The sequence below is a fragment of the Amia ocellicauda genome, chromosome 10 (assembly GCF_036373705.1).
Source record: "Amia ocellicauda isolate fAmiCal2 chromosome 10, fAmiCal2.hap1, whole genome shotgun sequence".
Lineage (NCBI taxonomy): Eukaryota > Metazoa > Chordata > Actinopteri > Amiiformes > Amiidae > Amia > Amia ocellicauda.
This window is the reverse complement of record NC_089859.1, coordinates 4,316,993-4,338,803: the sequence shown is the minus strand read 5'-3', so window position 1 is coordinate 4,338,803 and position 21,811 is coordinate 4,316,993. Positions and strand designations below refer to the sequence as shown.

The 21,811-nt window shown below is 41.9% G+C and overlaps 1 protein-coding gene across 3 annotated transcripts in view; it reads right to left on the bottom strand.

Moving 5' to 3' along the window:
• The window catches only part of npas2 (neuronal PAS domain protein 2), an 86,099-nt gene that overhangs the window by 1,196 nt on the left and 63,092 nt on the right, over nt 1-21,811 (bottom strand). For all 3 annotated transcript variants that reach the window (XM_066714764.1, XM_066714763.1, XM_066714762.1), the window contains 14 exons: nt 21,452-21,570; nt 20,862-20,944; nt 18,107-18,213; nt 17,270-17,417; nt 16,250-16,331; nt 14,174-14,297; nt 13,405-13,508; nt 11,594-11,680; nt 11,212-11,373; nt 10,236-10,448; nt 8,107-8,306; nt 5,381-5,476; nt 4,724-4,934; nt 1-4,449 (listed from right to left, as the gene is read on the bottom strand). The exon at nt 1-4,449 is cut by the window's left edge and continues 1,196 nt beyond it. In XM_066714764.1, the coding sequence (XP_066570861.1) occupies nt 4,261-4,449; nt 4,724-4,934; nt 5,381-5,476; nt 8,107-8,306; nt 10,236-10,448; nt 11,212-11,373; nt 11,594-11,680; nt 13,405-13,508; nt 14,174-14,297; nt 16,250-16,331; nt 17,270-17,417; nt 18,107-18,213; nt 20,862-20,944; nt 21,452-21,570 (1,925 nt within the window). In that variant the 3' untranslated portion in view covers nt 1-4,260. The remainder of the gene's footprint in view (nt 4,450-4,723; nt 4,935-5,380; nt 5,477-8,106; nt 8,307-10,235; nt 10,449-11,211; nt 11,374-11,593; nt 11,681-13,404; nt 13,509-14,173; nt 14,298-16,249; nt 16,332-17,269; nt 17,418-18,106; nt 18,214-20,861; nt 20,945-21,451; nt 21,571-21,811) is intronic.

The following is a 21,811-nucleotide window of genomic DNA, read 5'->3' as shown; positions in this document are numbered from 1 at the left end:
AGCTCATATTATCAGCAATTAGGGGATAACTGGTTAAAATTATTAAATTGAGAGGAGCAAAAATAAATAGAACTAATGAATCTTTCAGTCTGGATCTCAATAGTGTATTTGGGTTCAGAAGTTTAAACAGACCTGGATTTTGTAAAGACTGCACATTTCAGCTCTGTATTTCTCACTTGAATGTTATGGTGGCAGTCACTCATTTTATGTTTGACAAATCAAAGTGTTCAGTGCATATAGCCCCAGTGTCTCTGACTGTACGTTTAACACCCAGTCCTAGTGTTAGTTGTGTGAAACTGGTGCCGATTGTGGGTCAGAGCCGAGGTAAACGTGGTTCTGTTGTCTGGAAGCTCGACCCAGAGCAGAGCACGGCCCATGTACACGCTTCAGTCTGCTACACAGTCAGCTGCGTTGTTGAATTCAAGTCTATTTGAGAGATGATTCCTGATCAGGATTGTTTCCTCTAAACAGTTTGCATTATTGCACATTAGATCCATTTTTTTCAATCACGTTAGTTGTATGTAACAGAACAACTAGACAATGCGGAGTGTACTTTAAACTGGCATCTGATATTAGACGATGCAAGGAAGGCAAGTTCATATTCTAACCAGATTACACTCAGATGAATTCCTCAGAACTGTTCTAATATGAGCTGTTAACCTGCTCCATTGTTAAGGATACACTGTAATAAACAGGCATATTGACGTCACATGGTCAATTCAATTGTTCTACAAAAACAAACCGATTATACTTCAAAGAACAGGCATCAAATGTTGATGAGATGATTTTCACAGTATTATTAATATGATCATTAAGAGGCCTACACTTTACATCATCGTAAAGATGGACTTTGTAATGTAAGGATTACCAAATTATGCAATAAAATAACAACTTTCAATTACCATGCGGTACAAAATGTCACTGTGTACAGTTCTAGCCAATACGTGGTATTAGGAATGTTTCAGATATTTCTATACAAAAATATTTCAATCTTGTTTACAGTAACTGGTTTAGGTTAATTCTGTTATTTTACTTGAATACAGATCTGCTTTATAAACATCCTGTAGAAATTATAAATTAAACATTCTTGTTTCTGAAAAATGACATTGCACACAATAACAGTGAAACACGGTTAACAAGTGCAACTTCACCACCTTTACCCCCCGACACACGACATCACGGTCAATCGAATAAATATGACAGAGAAACGAGAACGAGAGGCGAACAACACCCAGGACTGTCGGCGCGCTGAGCGCCAGAGTGTGCAGGCTCCACGGACAGGACTGGGTAGCGTCAGCCTTTTCACACTTGGAGTAAAATAATTATTGAAATTCAAATAAATATAGAACACATTTACTCCTTTCACAATTCCATAACTTGTCTCATCAGAATTCTGTAGCTTTCAACTCCACAGATAAATATAAATACAAATAATAATTAACAAATGAAAGTACAGAATGACAGTCCTCTAGTGTACGTGACCCGTCCCACAGAGCAAGGGGAAAAGGCAAATATGACTGAAAACTATTAATAGTAAAGCAAACAAACAAAATGTCAATCATGACAAGATGTTGTGTTTTGTTTGTTTTTGCCCTTATTTAAATACACACACACACACATATATATATATATATATATATATATATAGGTGATAATGTGGGAATTAAAACATATGCATCTCCTGCGCAAATGTAGTAGTTCAAGTTGGCAGTCATAATAAATTCCAAATCATTTAATTAGTCAGTAATTACATATTCCATATATAAAGTCACAATAAATAATTACCCGCAAGATTTTCTTCAAAAGAAATATCCAACATTTTATAGGGATATAAATAATATTTATCAAAAAGCAAGACACTAACAGACTTGCCAAGAATATAGAAGATGCCTTCTTTTCTATAATGGACGTCCAAATGATAATTTTCTTGAATTGTTAGTGTGTGTAGGTCTGAAAATAAACCAATACAGATCAATGAAGGCATCTAAAATGAAAAAGACGGGCGACACAACCATCTCACTTCTTACATTTTCTACAAACCCTAAATTGAATCTCTTTGCCGTCTGAATTATACAGAAATGTGTGAAAGTATTTGATGCACACGTGGTTTGTCTAGAGCCGCTCGAAAGACCCCGAAGAGCGTTCAGACTGGATACACCTCATGCCTGGACAGTAGTGCGCCGTCCTACTTTAACAGCCTCGTAGCCCGAAGTAGCAGCATTTTATTTCATAATTATCCATGAAAATGTGATCAGTATGTAAAGTAGTTGAATGTCACAAATTATTTAAATGCATCGATTCTGTTTGTCCCTGGTGTGCGTCCCAGTGTCGTCACACAATGTGCCATTCAAATGATGCGGTTTGAAGCCGATAGATGGAGTGCAGTGACTTTTTCCATATTCATTTCAACTATGAAATATGTCAGTTAAAGGCGCTATTCTGTTTATTTACAGAGTTACTTCCTGGATGTTTCACTCGAGAAATGATGCAGATATGAGGAACAATAACTTAATCACAGAGCTGCTCTTTACAGTTGAAGTCTGGCCGTGTTAATGAGCACTAGAGTTTATTTGACTGTTAGAATAAAACAAAAGAATAATAATGAGAGAAATCTAATACTGAGCACTTTCTTTTCCAGATGCTGGCAATACAACCAGTCAGGCGAAGAATCAATAATATATGAGTCTGTTACCTGAGAAATACTTTGTGAAAGCAAAGCCAATCAACACAAGCAAGACGTGACGTTTGACAAAGCAGTGACGGGATGCCTTCCAATACAGGCGCATCCATACAGGTGCCACAGCAGTGCGTACCGGAATCAGACCATGAAGGACAACAACCTCCTAAACTGCCTTTTGTGTCAGGACATGGTTTGTGTTAGTAGTGGCAATCTGAAAACTTCCTGAAACAGCTTTTGGTGACGTTGTCACCTGAGAGGCCGATATGACAGAAATCACAGACCACATCCCTCATGAGGAACGAGAGCGGATCACATCGGCTGTGTGTCAACATCTCAGGGTCAGCAACACAACCAGAAGCGTCGCTGCTTTTCAAGGCGGACAGGGATGCTGCGTTTGCTTCTCTCATTCCTAAGACCTCTGCTTAGTAAGTCGAACAAGTTTATCGACAACTATTTTTTCAGTTAAGCATTGAAAGCAAACTAAACCATAAATATTAATCTAAATCAAAAGTATTTGTTTCTCTTCAAATCACGATGAAAAGCAAATTAAAGCAGAAGCCAACTCGAGCACCCACAATCTTGCAGTCCCCCGTTGACCCGTGAATGACGTATGAGTCGCACAGTGCAGTTTGTAATTGTGTAGATAGATATACGAGTGTTTGAAATGTGACAGATTCGTTTTTTGCACTGGTAGATAATTCAAGTCCAAAACCAGAAAAACTTCATAACAGCAAGACATCTTCTGAGCTTCAGACAGATCCCAAGCCCTTCAGCTGCCTCTGCCAGGTTAGAGATCACAATACAAGCGCAGGACAGTTTTGAAGTTGAAAGCTTTAACGGTTTTTGTTCCTTGCTCTATTACACAAGCTAACACTGCGTTTATAAAATGGGTGTTTTCTGTGTGCAGCAATATTACTGCTGTTATGTGCTGTAATACTGTCAGCAGGATTGTCATCTATTGGTATCTGCAAGAGTGCTTGGCTCCTTTAAGTCTTCTTTTTTAAAACCCAAACGAGGTTTTGTCTTCTGGTACAAAGCCACTGTGGTGCCACTTGATATTCAAGTCACTGGCATGGCAGTATTGTTTTACATGAAGTGCTTAGGGTCTAGCACCTTTATACCATAGCAATGATCAGTTCTCCTTCCTGTCTATCTATGTGACAAACAGTAAAACTGCAGTAAAAACACAGTACCCCACTGCCCTGCAGTCTGAGCATCACTATGGCCTCGTGTCACGCACACAAACACAACCCTGTGAAGTGGTTCGGCACTTTGATTTCGGGCTTCGCTCGTTAGAGGTCCGGTCTGACAAACGGGGACCTGTCTAGGTAGCTTCTGCCTGCAGTTCACATCCCGGTGAAATACAAAAATAGAATCGACAAAGTGTAAAAAGACAGGACCTTCACCAACGTAAGTCCACCAGACAGATCGCATTGTTCAGTTTACCGGGGGGGCGGCGGCTCTGTCCGTGTTCAGAAGCCCGTGGGCGCCGCGTTATCCGTCCCTGGCATCCCTTTACATCCTGTCACAGAAAGTGCCATCTACGCACAGCTCTCCGCCGTATCTCCGGTCTGTTGCGGCTATCGGGGCAGCTGCAGGTTGCGCGGGTCCGAAAGGCTGCCAGTCTGGTTTTGGGAATGGTGGAGCTGCTGTTGTTGCTGTTGTGGCTGCTGCTGGATGTATCCCATGGTACTTTGCTGTGGGACGTGTGTGGTGTGGAAGAGAGTCTGTGTCTGCCCACTGTGTATCAGGCCAGGAGGCTGCATTTGCTGATAAAAGATGGAAAGAGCAATCATAAAGTAACGCTATAAAACTCAACCACAAATCAGGCAACAGAACTTCATATTGACACTTCTTCACACAGAGAGGCGTCACAATCTGAACAAACTCCCCAGCGATGTGGCTGAAGAGACAATTTGGGAACATTCAAAAACAGACTGGATAGGATCCTTGGATCACTTAGTTATTAATGGACACCAAACGAGCACGATGGGGCGAATGGCCTCCTCTCGATTGGACACTTCCTTACGTTGTTGTTTTTACCTGAAAGAACTGGTGGTGCTGCTGGAGCTGCAGAGGCTGCTGGGAGGCCTGGGGCTGCTGGTGGTACGCAGGCTGTGCTTGATGGGTGATAAAGCTGTTGTGGGGGATCATGATGGGCGACGTGAACACGGGGGACGGGACGATCACAGCGCTGCAGTTCATTGGTTGCATTGGCAACGAGGTGGTCACCATTTGCTGTTCGAGGGAGTATCTGAATAAAGACGGATCATCGGGTTAATCAAATGGCACAAAGAAACACTTCGGCAATGGCTGGTGCTTTTTACTTCTCAGATTATCTTCATACATCTTGGAAAGTTAGTGGACTAGAGGAGAACGTGTGCCATGTAATGTGCAAAGTAAACCAGTCGTGTAGAGTCACGATGGCTTCCGTATAAAGAAGCACGTACCCTGTAAAACATTGTGTCCAGCAGCACATTGAACTTCTGGACAAAATAAAACCTTTGGACCACCTTGGTACCTGTAGGGAAACCTATTCCAATGTCTCGTTGCTCTGTTCAGTGTAAATATTGCTGCTTGCATGGGAAGCACATGGCTGTCTATCTGTGACATAAGCAACACAGCAGAACCAGATAAGAAACCCATCTGAAGCCTGATGTTGGCCAAACTACAGTATCTACTCATCCACAGCGTACGTACTTGGTTTGCTGTATTGCTGCGCTGCACTGTGAGGACTGCTGCCCCCCCCCGCTGCTGTCCGGCATCAACGACTGGATGGGCTGATTGAGCAGCATGCTGTGGATTGAAGAGAAAAGACAATTTCAGTCAATAAGCTTCTTCAATACATTGCTCTGATAGCACTGCAGAACTTATCAGACGGTCATCTCCTCCTCTGCTTTTGAAAGATGGGATCTGTCTTCCCAGAAGGGCACAGTTCATTATCTCGCATTAAAAAGGCTCCGGATTACCCAAGCTTGCCAACTGAAATTGGACAATAACCAGCTGACGTCCTTGTTGATCGTATAATCCTACAGATTTCCTTCACCACATATTGGGACTCGGTTTTTAAAGAAGAAACATAAGACTGGGAACTAACTTTTCTGTGCTTCTTGACTGGTCAGAACATACAGTGAGGGAAAAAAGTATTTGATCCCCTGCTGATTTTGTACGTTTGCCCACTGACAAAGAAATGATCAGTCTAAAATTTTTATTGGTAGGTGTATTTTAACAGTGAGAGACAGAATAACAACAAAAAAATCCAGAAAAACGCATTTCAAAAAAGTTATAAATTGATTTGCATGTTAATGAGGGAAATAAGTATTTGATCCCCTATCAATCAGCAAGATTTCTGGCTCCCAGGTGTCTTTTATACAGGTAACGAGCTGAGATTAGGAGCACTCTCTTAAAGGGAGAGCTCCTAATCTCAGCTCGTTACCTGTATAAAAGACACCTGTCCACAGAAGCAATCAATCAATCAGATTCCAAACTCTCCACCATGGCCAAGACCAAAGAGCTGTCCAAGGATGTCAGGGACAAGATTGTAGACCTACACAAGGCTGGAATGGGCTACAAGACCATCGCCAAGCAGCTTGGTGAGAAGGTGACAACAGTTGGTGCGATTATTCGCAAATGGAAGAAACACAAAATAACTGTCAGTGTCCCTCGGTCTGGGGCTCCATGCAAGATCTCACCTCGTGGAGTTTCAATGATCATGAGAACGGTGAGGAATCAGCCCAGAACTACACGGGAGGATCTTGTTAATGATCTCAAGACAGCTGGGACCATAGTCACCAAGAAAACAATTGGTAACACACTACGCCGTGAAGGACTGAAATCCTGCAGCACCCGCAAGGCCCCCCTGCTCAAGAAAGCACATGTACAGGCCCGTCTGAAGTTTGCCAATGAACATCTGAATGATTCAGAGGAGAACTGGGTGAAAGTGTTGTGGTCAGATGAGACCAAAATCGAGCTCTTTGGCATCAACTCAACTCGCCATGTTTGGAGGAGGAGGAATGACCCCAAGAACACCATCCCCACCGTCAAACATGGAGGTGGAAACATTATGCTTTGGGGGTGTTTTTCTGCTAAGGGGACAGGACAACTGCACCACATCAAAGGGATGATGGACGGGGCCATGTACCGTCAAATCTTGGGTGAGAACCTCCTTCCCTCAGCCAGGGCATTGAAAATGGGTCGTGGATGGGTATTCCAGCATGACAATGACCCAAAACACACAGCCAAGGCAACAAAGGAGTGGCTCAAGAAGAAGCACATTAAGGTCCTGGAGTGGCCTAGCCAGTCTCCAGACCTTAATCCCATAGAAAATCTGTGGAGGGAGCTGAAGGTTCGAGTTGCCAAACGTCAGCCTCGAAACCTTAATGACTTGGAGAGGATCTGCAAAGAGGAGTGGGACAAAATCCCTCCTGAGATGTGTGCAAACCTGGTGGCCAACTACAAGAAACATCTGACCTCTGTGATTGCCAACAAGGGTTTTGCCACCAAGTACTAAGTCGAAGGGGTCAAATACTTATTTCCCTCATTAACATGCAAATCAATTTATAACTTTTTTGAGATGCGTTTTTCTGGATTTTTTTGTTGTTATTCTGTCTCTCACTGTTAAAATACACCTACCATTAAAATTATAGACTGATCATTTCTTTGTCATTGGGCAAACGTACAAAATCAGCAGGGGATCAAATACTTTTTTCCCTCACTGTACTAGAACTAAACTATAGTGCCCTATAATAAAAACACTTACAGTACATGACAATATTCTTATTAAATACCATCATCTTATTATTACTCTTGTATGTCTTTCATCCTTGTAAATTAATATAGTCTGTATTTTAAGGGGGCTTTAACACGGCTGGCACCCACAGATCGTTTCCAGACTCCGCACAGCCAAGACATGCATCATTCCCCACCGTAAGCTCCAAGATAAAGCCAACACAAGTCCTTAGCTACAGGATCTTAACACTAACAAATCGAGCAGTTAACGTTTGTTTATATCTCCACTGGAAAGATAGGGTTGTTAGGAGCCCTTTACTATCCCTTGTAAAACTAGTAAAAAAAATCATCAAATGCCATAATACAGGATAGGGATTCTCTCTCATTATTGTAGAAATACACTCATCATTTTATAAAAAGGCAACATTTTCAATTAGTGTTTCCACTTACTATAAAAACAAACAACCAATATTGAAAAACTGTAAAATGCATGTTTAGAAATAGAGTAAATTGATATTGAATCAAAACCCACTAATCTCTCATTAAAAACACAGCACATGGAATTGGGTTTGTCAAACAGAAAAGCCATCAAGTCATTTCAGCCAACATGAAAATGATGTGGACATTTTTGCAGTTCCTGTTCTTAGGAAACTAGTTAAAATCTAGATAAACTTGAGGAAATGAAAGATGGAGCGAACCGTAGTTGTCTGTCTTGGTTAAATTCAGTCTCCGAGTGTCTCTGGCCGACATCTTGAGACACGGGTATCTGTCCGGGCCGGGCGATGGTCTGCGAGAACATCATGGGGTTGCTGTACAGGGGCATGGTCAGGCTGGCGTGGGTCTGAAGTGGCAGGCTGGACGGCTGCATCTGGCAACCCCTCACGGCCCGCTGCGCCACCTGAGGGAACGAGGCATATGTGGTTACAGGTGTACAATCCACGGTCCACTAATGTTGTAATGCATGTTGAGATTCAATGGCAAACAAAACTCAAATCACTGCCTTTAATTTAGAGAATAAAGATAAAGATAAAGATGTCAGGTTTTCTGATACTTTCATACCTTACAATGGCTGTCTTTTTGACCGGGAGATCAAGACCATGACGTCACTGGTCGTCCAATCACAGCACAGACCAATTTTCTAGCTATGCTGACCCCTTCACACAATGTATCTTAGCTTTAAAACGTTGACTATTAAAACAGTGCTGTGCAGCATCTACACTTCAATACTGATTCAACAGAGTAAAATCAATGTCCAGTTTCCCACCAAAATACCCAGAACTGATATTTTTGCTGAAAAAGATCAGATCAGAGATGCTACATTGAATCATTACCCTGAGCCTCATTACACTCTGCCCAGGAGAAGGTCTGTCTTCAGCCAGTGTCTGGAAAACGACATCTCTGGCGAGCGCAGTCTCAGCACAGAGAACGTTTCTTCTGGGCAGAGCCAGACCGCCGAATATTGGTATCTTCTACAATGGAAAGCGGCCGCTCATCCAGATCTATGAATCGCATCAAACAGTTTATAACGTCTTTAGCCCTTGTGTGTCCAACTCTGAACTTGTGTGATCGTTTAAATTATTAATGCTGTTGCTTCAGCGCAGCTTCTGCCTGTTTTGCCTCTTTTTTCCTCCATAGCCAACATTAAGTGGTGATTGAATTCATCCACACGTGTTGGGGTGATGCATTGGCTGATGATGTAATTTACCCATATGCCGGTGCCGATCTGATAACCCACCGATGTATCTGAGCACAGAACTGCTAGAAAAAGATCCTTATAATGAAACAAGCTCTTCTCTCTTATGTTTTAAATTCATGTTCAGGGAGAACAAGGGATTGTGCTAAACCACAGTCCAGCTTTTTGAAATCCGCACTTCACTGCAATATCAACGGTGGGTTTAATGAAAACTGTTCAGTGGTGACCTGACATGGATTCCATCCCATCCCTTCCCTAGAAAGAGATTTACAAAACCAAATTCCTCCAAATAGTCTGCAGGCTGCAAACTGAATATGTCCTGAGAGTTTATTTACTCATGTGGCTGTACTACAAAAATGTGCCCTGTGTGTAAACTTGCCCGTGTCACTCGGCACTGTGCAACATGACCTGCTTAGTAGAGCAGAACTAAGATCCTGATCCACCCAAAGGATATTGTTGGTTTGCAAACAGCTCTGGCATTTGGTCTGCGTATACCGGGATGCCCTCGGGGAATAGGATTACACGGCCTCCACAGAACTAACGATGCTAGAAAAGCGTGGTCGTTACATCAGCATCTGGTGTGTGTCATCCCACAGCGATGGACAACCAAGATCGCGGAGAGATTTTGTTTATGAACGCGTTGCCATACGAAATACAATATGTTCACGTCACAATTCTCCTGCCTTCTTGGAAAGAGAAAGACATCTTAGCGCTAATGATCTCTGATGAACAAACACACAGCTGAAGCAGGCGTCAAGTAATTACAGGGATTGCTTGCATATCGCTTCTACAGCACGGATATTTGCACAGAGGAAATTCACCTTGTTAGGAGAAGGACAGGTTTTCTAAGATAATGTAATATTTTTGTTTTTATCATGAGAAAACAAAGGATGTGAATATTAAGACTGATTTACTTTCTGTAATCTTAAGTGTTTCTGAAGTGCTGCGCGAGAGGAAGCCTGTGTCTAAGCAGCAGCAGTTTTTCATTTGGACATGGCTAACAGATACACTACAATCACACTGCATCGGAACGAGGCTCTCAAAAGTTCTCTCTTCTACAATGGAAAATGGTGCGTCATCCAGATCTATATCATAGTGGACTCAAAGTCATCATATCAACCCATTTTCACTGACCTGTGGCGAGGGGGTGCTGGGCTCCCTCATGCCCGAGTGAGGAGAGGAGCTGTGAGGGACGCAGAGATGCTCGGACCCCATGAGCGGCTGTTTGGAGTGAGTGGATGCCTGCCTGATGACCCCAGACTGCTGCTGCTGCTGCTGCGGAGCCGGCCGGCCCGGGCCCTGGTGCTGCGCTGAACTGAAACTCATCGGGGCTGGCTGTAGCAGCATCTGGGGGAACACAAAGCAGCCATTAAACACAACGCCTCACATTATGGACAACAGGGAAGCAGTGAAATCCTAGGACTCCTGGATCCATAGGTCTCCAGAGCCAAACCTGGGCCTAAAGCGCTGTGGTCTACTGTGCTGTTACAGTTTTCAGCTTCAGTACTTTTGGGGGCCTGGTTCAGATGTTGTCAACGCCTGCGCAGTCTGATTTTGCCGGAAACTATTTGTCAAACATCAACATCTGTTTAAATGCCAGTTAAGTCTCCATGTTCTGTTACACAGTTCAATTTATATCTTTCCAGTACAGCACATAACACACTGTGAAAGCTCTGAGTCCCTCAGGACAGATGGGGCATATTAGAGGGAAAGGCAGTGTGTTTTTACTCTCTTTAATCTTTTTAAAAGAATTCCAAGAGAATGAGGTAATAAAATACACATTTTAAGATGGGCTGCCCTTCTGGGAATTCTGTAGACTAAGAATGCCTTCGTTTAGATTGACTGAGATCTACTTTTTTCTCTTTCAGGAAGTTTGCTACACTTTCTGTTAACAAGATTTAAGAAAGCTCTGCATTGTACCCTTATACAGTCAATAAAGACTGCTACTCTAAAACTGACTTGTGTCTGTAGTGCTGATGAAATCAGGAGATGGAGATTATCATCAACACATGATCCTGAAGAGGTCTGTATGTTCCTGTATGTGTATGTGATGCTTTCGTTGCTGCTGTGAGGAAATTCTGGAGAAAAAGCTTTGCCAGAACTGCGTTACCTGCAGATTGGAGTTGCTGACCAGCTGCAGTTGCTCTTTGATCTCATGCAGTTCTTGCTGTTGTGTCTTGATGTCGGCCTGAAGGATCCGGGTTCGTTCTTCCAGCTGCTCCTTCAGCTGGTGCATGACTCCGATCTGGGGCTGGAACTGGTACATTGGCTGCTGAAGTGCAAAAGGTAAAAACAAACTCTGTAAAAGATGCAGTGTGTGTTAAAGCTCTTGTCTCGGCCCTTATCTTTCAACTATTCTTACAGAACTTACTAAGAAAAAAGTTTATTTTGAGGGGTGATGTATACATTACTTAAGTAAAAAGTCAGAAATGTACTAAATGTTTATTGATAACGGGGACCTACGAGAGTGCAGGAGAGTAAACCACACTGACCATGACGGAGTGCTGACTGGAGGCTGAGGACAGGGCCGCGTGCTGCTGGGGGGCCAGTTCAGAGGAGACCTGGCTCGGCACCAGGGTCTGAAAGAACCACAAACAACAATGACTTCTCACTGCACAGCAATAACTAAGACTGCTCGTTTTCTGGACTTTCATAACTATTTGCATAATGTACTGGATTTAATGCTTTTTTACGTAACTATGGACTTTTATTTTGCCAGAGAAACAAACAAGAACCATAATTGAAACCAGATTGAAACTGGTTATTACAGGGCTAAAACACACGGTTTCATTACAAGATATAGCTGCTTCAGAGAGGTATTTCAGCAGCATATGGTTCGGCTGCAGCTCAACAAAACCCTGTTCTGCTGCAGTTTGTACTACAATTGTAGTCAATATGCTCGAGCCACAGTAATTAGTTTTTTATGAATGTCTCTCTTGGCGTCTGGCAGATTTAAAATGGGTGTTAACAGGTTTTGATCAATCAGCCTGAGACCATCATTAATGATTAATTAATTATCACTACAAACGTTATCGTTACAAACCTGTTTCATTCACAAAATTCACTTAAGAAAATTAAAATAAAAACTATAAAGACATGTCACATGTCAACCCATGTTGGAAAAAATGATTAGACAGAAAATAGAGGAGCATCTTAATGAAAACCATATTCTTGGAGATAATCAACATGGGTTTAGATGAGGCAGATCATGTCTTACTAATTTATTAGAATTTTTGAACATGCAGCTGCAGCTGTAGATCATGTGAAAGCATATGATATGATATACTTAGATTTTCAAAAAGCTTTTGATAAGGTTCCACACCAAAGAATGATCCTCAAATTGGAAGCTGTAGGCATTCAGGGTAATGTAAGTAGATGGATTATGAACTGGGTGATGTCTAGGAAACAGAGGGTGTCGATTAGAGGAGTTGCTTCTAACTGGAGTGAGGTTGTTAGTGGAGTTCCACAGGGATCAGTACTAGGGCCTGTGCTTTTTCTAATCTATATTAATGATCTGGACTCTGGGATAGTTAGCAAACTTGTTAAATTTGCAGATGATACTAAAATAGGTGGCTCAGCAGATACAATCTCGGCAGCACAGGTTATTCAAAGGGACTTAGATAATATTCAGTTGTGGGCCAACACCTGGCAGATGAAATTCAATGTGGACAAGTGCAAGGTATTACATGCAGGTCATAAAAATGTCCACTATAATTACACTATGGGAGGAATAGAACTAGATGAAGTAACGCATGAGAAAGACCTAGGAGTCTACGTGGACTCCTCACTTTCTCCATCCAAACAATGTGGGGAAGCAATAAAAAAGGCAAACAGAGTGTTAGGGTATATTGTCAAAAGTGTAGAATTGAGAACAAGGGCAGTGATGTTCAGACTGTACAATGCACTAGTTAGAGCTCATCTGGATACTGTGGACAGTTCTGGGCTCCACACTTCAAGAAAGATATCGCTGCTCTAGAGGCAGTTCAGAGGAGACCAACCAGACTTATTCCAGGTCTGAAGGGAATGTCCTACTGAGAGACTGAGGACCTGAACCTTTTCACCCTGGAACAGAGGAGACTACGTGGGGACTTGATCCAAGTCTTCAAAATCATGAAAGGCATCGACCGCATCAAACCAGATGAGCTTTTCCAGATCAGCAGGGACACACGCTGGGTCAAATGGCCTCCTCTCGTTTGTAAACTTTCTTATGTTCTTATGTCACACCAGTTTCATACAGCAGTGCTCTGTGTTAGTTCAGAGAGCTTGAATGAATTGATTGTTTCACAGCAGATGACACACTTACCTTGGAGCTGCTTGGCTGAAGTCTTGAAGTACACTTCTCTGGCCTGATCGAGACGGACTGGCGGGACGGCGTACTTGTCTCTGTATACCTGATCGAAGAGCTTGCTGGATTTAAAAAAAGGAGGGAAATATATACTTATTAAAATCTACTGAATCTAGTTTTGAAAATGTGTATAATATACAGTGTGGTATGAACATTTCATCATGGAAATAAAAATAAAAACAAGTACAGTGGAGTAAGAAAGAGTTAATAGTTAAGAGTTAAGAGTCTTTTGCATCCTGATGTGGTTTATGAGAAACTTGATAGTCCATGTTTTATGCCAGCACTATACTAGCTTGAGCAGTTATACGGGATAGATTTTCACTTCATTCAACACCTACAAGTTGCTATGCCAGTTGCTAAAAAAAAAAAACTTCACTGGTTTCCTGTTTGAAATATATTGCCTAACATGAATGACTGCGCTTACTGATGTCTATAGTCAGTCAACATTTTCTCCAACAAGTGTTTCACAAACTTTTTAAATGATTTATTAGATACTGTTGATATAAAAATGGTTTATTGAACAATATTTATTAAACTAAATGAATCCCTGAAAACATTTGTTTGAAATGAAGGCTGTGAGCGCAGTCAAATATAACTGGACTTGAATATCAATGGTTCCTACATACATTAAAATACAGAATAACAATAACTAAAATAAATATAAATAATTACTAAAATCCATGGCTATACACTTCCACAGGTGCTGTGTAGTGACAGTGTGACCTACATGCCGAGTCGGACATGGCCGTGTGAGAGGACTTGCGCGAGCTGTGAGAGGACAGGGAGCGCGTCTGTCCAGCCCGTCTCTCCCTGGGCGCTTCCTGTTGGATGTCAAGGTAAACCTCCTGGCTCTGGAAGACGGCAAAGAACAGAGTTTAGTGAAGATTGACAAGCAACTCTTCTGTTGACCATTTAATGCACATTTAACAGTACAGACCCCATCATGACAAGTGCTTCAGAGATGTTCCATTTCCTAAAACACCATCACGGTTACTCTTTGGGCTCCAGAAACAAACAAGAGGATCCCATTCGCCCCATCGTGCTCGTTTGGTGTCCATTAATAACTGAGTGATCAAGGATCCTATCCAGTCTGTTTTTGAATGTTCCCAAATTGTCTCTTCAGCCACATCGCTGGGGAGTTTGTTCAGATTGTGACGCCTCTCTGTGTGAAGAAGTGTCTCCTGTTTTGAATGCCTTGAAGCCCAATTTCCATTCGTGTCCCCAGGTGCTTGTGTCCCTGCTGATCTGGAAAAGCTCCTCTGGTTTGATGTGGTCGATGCCTTTCATGATTTTGAAGACTTGGATCAAGTCCCCACGTAGTCTCCTCTGTTCCAGGGTGAAAAGGTTCAGGTCCTCAGTCTCTCAGTAGGACATTCCCTTCAGACCTGGAATAAGTCTGGTTGCTCTCCTCTGAACTGCCTCTAGAGCAGCGATATCTTTCTTGAAGTGTGGAGCCCAGAACTGTCCACAGTATCCAGATGAGCTCTAACTAGTGCATTGTACAGTCTGAACATCACTGCCCTTGTTCTCAATTCTACACTTCAGCTCGAGGTGGAAGAACGAACGTCTCTCACACGATGCTCAATCTCAGCAGCTCGGAGCTGCCTGCAGGCCATGTGAAACTCTAGTTCATACACTTCCACAACATCTCGTTATTTAAAGGTTTATATGGTTCACACCTATCTCGCCTCAAGTCAACTGACGGGAGATTTTTATTTTATTTCTGTTGTCAGGTCTCATACATGATGCAGAGTGAGAAAGGTTTCCAAGGCAACAGGACCAGCAGATCTCTTTAAGGAAGTATGCCTCGTCACCATGGAAACATGAGAGATGGATGGCCCGATGTCTGCGCCGCACGTCGCACCGCTATCCCTACCAAGTGGCCAACCTGCCCTTGGAATCCGCGCTATAAACAGAACTGTGTTTAAGATTGCCAGGATGTTAAAGGGACCACAGTCATCGATGGCATTTCCCAGTGAAACGAGTCATTTGTTTTGGCTTTGTGATGCTCTGACGGTTACATATGAACTGCAGCCAAACTGACGGACACGCCTGGAAAATAAGAAGGAATCCGATTTAATCTCATTGTCTTAAACCAGAGTGTCTATCCGTTTTAGAACACAGAATAACCGAGGGGTGTGGAAAAGCACTGATTAAATCTGATAAGCCTCTTACAGATATCTGAGAGTCCCGTTAATGTGAATGTGTTAAATTGCAAAGCAACGCTGAGTGATGAAAGGAATTGTGCTTTGTGTGTTTCTGTTCACAGGGCCTATGGATAGTATGTCCTACTTGTGACCTTTTTAGAAACAATAGGGTGCCTACAACATCCCCAGCGATGTTGTTGAAGCGACAATTTGGGAACATTCAAAAACAGACTGGATAGGATCCTTGGATCACTTAGTTATTAATGGACACCAAACGAGCACGATGGGGCGAATGGCCTCCTCTCGATTGACACTCTCTTATGTTCTTAATATTTTAGGAGGTGAAAACCAACACCTCAACCATAGACTCACTGCTTCTGTTCACATTTCATGCACATTTAACAGTAGAGACCCCATCATGACCTATGATCTAAGTGCTTCAGAGATGATCTCTGTCATAAAACACCATCACGTTCACTCTTTGGGCTCCAGCAACACGCACTGGTTTGGTGACATCATACAAGTTTTTACAAGACAGACGCAGCAGAATCAACATTAACAACACAAAATCAATACTTTCAAATCAGCGGCACCGGGGTAATGACCGGTTGCCACACTTTAAATCCCCCACGATATTTGCCAATCAAACCCAATACCTTAATGGACGAGGAGGCCATTTCTGGAGATGTTTCCTCCAGTCCCAGTTCTCGCCTTCTCTCTGCCCGCACCTCTGCATAGCTGAGGAGAACAATTTGTATTGTCAGCTGATTAAAAACAACAATTTAAACCCACTTATATCTATCAAAAGACAGACTCAATAGCGATCACTTCCCTTCACCTTGAGGACAGACACAAACAATGACATCTTGTGTGTTATTATCTATGTAGGCTTGAACGTTTAGCCAGCATTTCTCTCTAGGTGTCGACCTGCTGACTATCGAACATCTCTGAATTTAAATGTTCACATTGTAAAAGTGAATAGTGCCGCTGTCCTGTGCCAGGACTACAATGCTTTGTCCTGCTTTCAATACATTCATAGTGTCCGATCATGAGAATGTTAAAATGGACACGATTGCATTTAAAAAAAAGTAATTGCCAACTAATTATGGATTAACATATTTAAAAAGATAAGAAAAAGACAACATCTGACGCAGGGTTTTAGAATTCACGATCACCGATTAAACATAATAACAACGCATTAAGAATCCTGTCCTGTATTGTGTTTTCTGGTACACTAACAGGCACTTTAGATGAAATTGTGTACTGGAGGACGGCTGCTGTTGATATAGTAAAATACCTCAGGCAATTTAACCCAGAGTTACGCTAATAAGATAATAGAACTATGAAAAAAGACAGTAGATTGGGAACAGTCAATTAATCTGACTTTGCTGCAGGCACAGCGGTTTTTAATTCCATATCATCTTGCTTCTAAAACAAATGCATTTGCAGGGCGACGTGGAGAAGAAAAGGCTCAACACACACTTCTGCACCGCGATCTCGGCTCCCTGTCACAGCGGCACTGCGATTCGCCCGTAACGGGGGAGTGACGTTCGTTTGACCCTCTGAGGCTCATCGAACCTTTTAAGCATCTCTGACCCTTATTCTCAAGTAATCGCAGCCTGAGATTCAGTGCGATGCGGTTCAGACCCTCTGATCGAGGCGGCGGGTCCGAGTACCTGACGACGGTGTGGGTGCACACGATGAACTCGGGTTTGGAGTTCCACTGGTGGTAGGTGATGTAGTAATGGGTCTGGAGCCAAATCCACTGCTGGCCTTTGGTCAGGAACCGGTAGTAGCAGGATTTTCCCTTCCCAAACTGCATTACTGGGGGGAAAAAATTGAAGAAAAAAAATTAGATACACGGCAGATGTAAATGAAATCCAATCACACAGCTAAACACTAGCACTTATTACTGACTCCATCAAATTAACTAAACAAAAAACTAAGTAATTCAAAAACGAATGAAGCACATATTACTAATTATGTAAATTAAGTAAATATTCGAATGTTTATAGTTAGGATGTTTATTCACGAGAATGAGGTGAAAGCACGTTTTTAAATGAAGATCTTAAAATAAGTTTATAATGCATTTTCAAATGTTTTTATGGACATGCTCAATATTGAACCTATTGACATTGTTTGCCCGAAGCACCGAGACACGACTGTCCCTGTGGACACACTGGGGAAAAGGACACTGTCAATATCTTCTTCACTGACTGACACGGTGGGACGCTTCCCTACAGGGATAATAAGGACTGAGATGTATTAAAACATGTCTAAAAAGATCTTAAAATGCGCACAAACACTGCTTTGGAATATTTGCAGCTATTTTATGACAGACAGTAAGTGATTTTTATAATGGAAGCTTTAGGTAAATCAATATGTGCATAAACTAAACAACCACACCAGATTTTCTGATCTCAAGTTCCTTTCAGTTTCTCAGTCCAGTCCATTGTTATACAATGACGAGGAAGAGACATGTGGCCTTAATGGGGCAGTTCAGTCTCACTCACATTGTTTATGACAGCGAGCGATGAGCTCCAGATCGTCCACGTGATAGTAATCATAGCCGGACGTCCCCAGCACCTCAAAGGGCAAGTAGCCGATTATGGGTGACGCTCTTTTAGAGGGCGAGCCAGAGGGGGATAGAGAGAGAGGGAGAGAGAAACGGTTTAGAAATTCTGAAAATTTCCCCAGACAAGCATGAAATGTACAATAAGAGACAATACATTCATTTTACAACACATTTCACAACAACCTTCCTGTCATGAACTCAAGGTCTTCAGTCGACTGCAGTCCAATGGGGAAAAACTGATGAATTGTTCATTTTGTGGATAACTATGGCTTTTATTGTTTTATAAATTGCAGACAGCTACTCATGATTGAATTGTACAGCAAACAAATCACTGGCTGTGAATCAACAGACATTAAACCATAAACCTGCGCATACACTGAAATAAGGTGATAATCTGGAAAAAAGGTTGAGTAATTTACAACAAAGAAGATGCACATACATCTCAAAAAGGGACAACTTATTTAAACTAGTCTCGGATGCCCTTTAAACACAGTAAGCTTGCACAATCATTTGCCCCAGGATTTAAAAGTGTATTTACCAGTCATGCACTTTGCTTTGCCATGAGTTTCTATGGTTTCAATACCTTTCCATGCTTGATCATGACTTCTGCTCGTTTTCCTTATATTTTACCATGTTTGTACAATCATATTACCACAGTAACTCATAATGACAGAAAGCCACAATGGGGCGATTACAGCTTTGTTGAAGACATAATGTGCTGTTTTTTGTCGTTCGTGGCTTGATTTCACCTCATACAGAGCGATCCTCTAATATGATTATAATGAATGGGTTTCCAGCCGGGCCATTGAGACGAATTAGGAATGATTTAAATGTGCGAGTGTGAACTGATTTGCCTTGCTAATCTGCCAGCCTCTCGTCGAGCGATCGCACTTCAGCGCGGAAGTGCACGCCTGCATCACATTGGCCTGTTATGCTGATGAAGTCAATGGGAGGCATGGACTCCGAATGAGGAACTTGAAAACACGAGCATGTCCTTTCTCTCTTTCATTAGTGGTTTTGGCAGGGAGCACTCGACGCAGCTTTCATACGAGGAGTCACACCACATGAGGACGGTCTGATCGACGAGGGCAGTTTACCAAAACCAGTCGCAGAGCCTTTATCACAAGGCACTGGGGTCAAATCCCGAACCCCGAGACGTTCTCTTGTGCGGTGGCATCTGTGCTGCGGTTTTGATCTAATTCCCCCCGTCCATCAGTGACTAATGGAGTGAGGGGACATGCACTGACAGCTTCTATCGCCTCTTGGACGGATTAATATACCTCGAAATATCCCAAATACGAGTTTAGTTTGCTTAGGGTGGACTAATGGGGCAGGTTTGACAAAGATTCATTGAAAAGAACTCAAACAAACCACACAGAAACATCACCGCTGTTCTAATATTTTTTCTCGGAATCTGTCAGCAAAGGGGTTTTTAATTGATACTATTTCTAATTGCACAGCCACTAACAACACCATCAATGTTTTGTTTAGAAAATTCAACTGAAGTCCAAGCTTTCAATCACTACATTGTTAAAGCCTTCAAAGCAGCATTTAAAATATCCAATTACAGCACCTTTATTGTGACATTGTATTACAACAGACTACAACAAACTCCTGTTCCACAAACACCTGCCATTGGTATTATTGACCTCTTATAAATCTAAACAAATATATATTATTACACGGTTGGTCAGAATTAGGGGGGCACCTTTATCACCTACATAAAGACCTATTGAATGAATGAATGAATGGGAGTTATAGTAATATGAATCATGTGATGCACCCAGGGTTATGACTCGTGGGTGAAGGGTGTGTTTCTCATCATAACACAAGAATGACCCCAAACCAACAATATATACACTGACAGTTTTACAGGAGAAAAGGGGAAACGAGGTTTTGAAATGGACACACCTTCTAAAAGGAGAACGCAACTAGCATAATAATGTAATGTTGTGGGAAATGATCAGGTGTGAATGGACAAGAATAGATGCGTAAACACTTTTAAAGCTGTCCAAGACATTGCCTACAGTCTGGGTGAAGGATGTCTTGATTAGAGTGTGTTGTAGTAAAATACCAGCAAAATATGTCCTCTCTGGTAGTTTCTTATGAGAAGTAATAATCGTTCTTTTGGACGCAGTGGTTTGTGCTGGTTGTTCGAATGTCTCCATAGTTCTGAGCACCAATGGATACAGCGAGTTCGGCATGATTTTCAGATTTTAACAACTGCCTGTTTTTAATAACATGCCTGATAGTGTTTGTTTGTTTGTTATTGTTCTTGAATGCCAGGAGTTTGAAATAACTTATTTGGAGATGTGTCAGAAATGCCACGTATGAGCAATGCTTTACATTTAAAATAATACAAATTATATGTTACATATTTCCACAGCTTAACACCAGCTGTTACAGTCTTTCATTGAGAAACTACACTGATGGCGAAGGAATGGCGGTGCTGAGAACAGAAATGTGGGTCGTGTCGGTGAAATCTTCATTGTTCGGGTACATGGGAAATACCCAGGTTACTGGAGTCAGACACAATTTCAGCAAATGCAGCACTAAAACTAACTAACTCCCATGTCTACAAAGTGAAAGTTATAACATGTCAATGGATATATCACAGATTAAACACTCCATTATTGACATGTACCTGTTGAACATCAGTGACCACATAGCATAATCAACGAGTTTCTACTTACCTATGATCTAAAAAGAGGAATTTCCATTCTAGACTGTGCCGTGATGTGAATTCATCGCAAGGATCTTCTACATTACACAGATCCTGTCAAAGGACACAAAGACAGAGGACAGGAACACATCACATGTTTGCATCGTCCTAATAAACAGAACACAAACCAATTACACTTTTATTTGTGCTCTAATAACTCTGGCAAATTGACAAGAGCTGTCAGGTTTGTCTGCATTACTGTCAGAAGTGAGCCTGGCCTGTCTTCACTACAGTATGAAAACACACAACCTTTCATTAGCAAATTAAGTCTTTAAATGTCACTCTATTGGGTTAAGGAACGAATAGTGGGTTGATGGCTGCTGTTAAATAACTAGGAATAATGTTTGTTGTTTGACTTGCTCTTAACACTCAGTGAAATGATTAGGAATACAGAATGTGAAATCTTATTTCAGTGAAAAATTGACTTTATTATTATGACAATATTGTTTCATAATGCTGTAAAGTAACTCAGCTCTGCTCTAAATAAGAATTGTGTAATTTGGATAAAAACAAAAACAAATGCCATGACCATTAGGGACAATGTCATCATGTCTCTCTTACCTTTAAAAACTGTGGAGTGGCGAGCCGGACAGTAGCTACAAGGCAGACTTGTTCTTCTGGTGAAGACTGGATTGGTCTTGGTAATGCTAACTCAAAGCCATTACAAGAGGATGTAGGCACTGCACAACAAATAATCAGCATTAGGACAGTTATACAATCTGAGTTTCAGTAGATCCTCCTCCCAATCTGTAGTTTTAGACTCCATTAAAACATCTCTTAACTTCATCACTGGATTCAAGTTGTTCAAATGTTTTCAAAGACCAGCAGAAGGCATCTGTAATCCATGGCATCTTTAAGCCATAAGATCAAGTATACAACTCGATGGACAATGTGTGTCACAGCAAACATGCTGTCATTTCT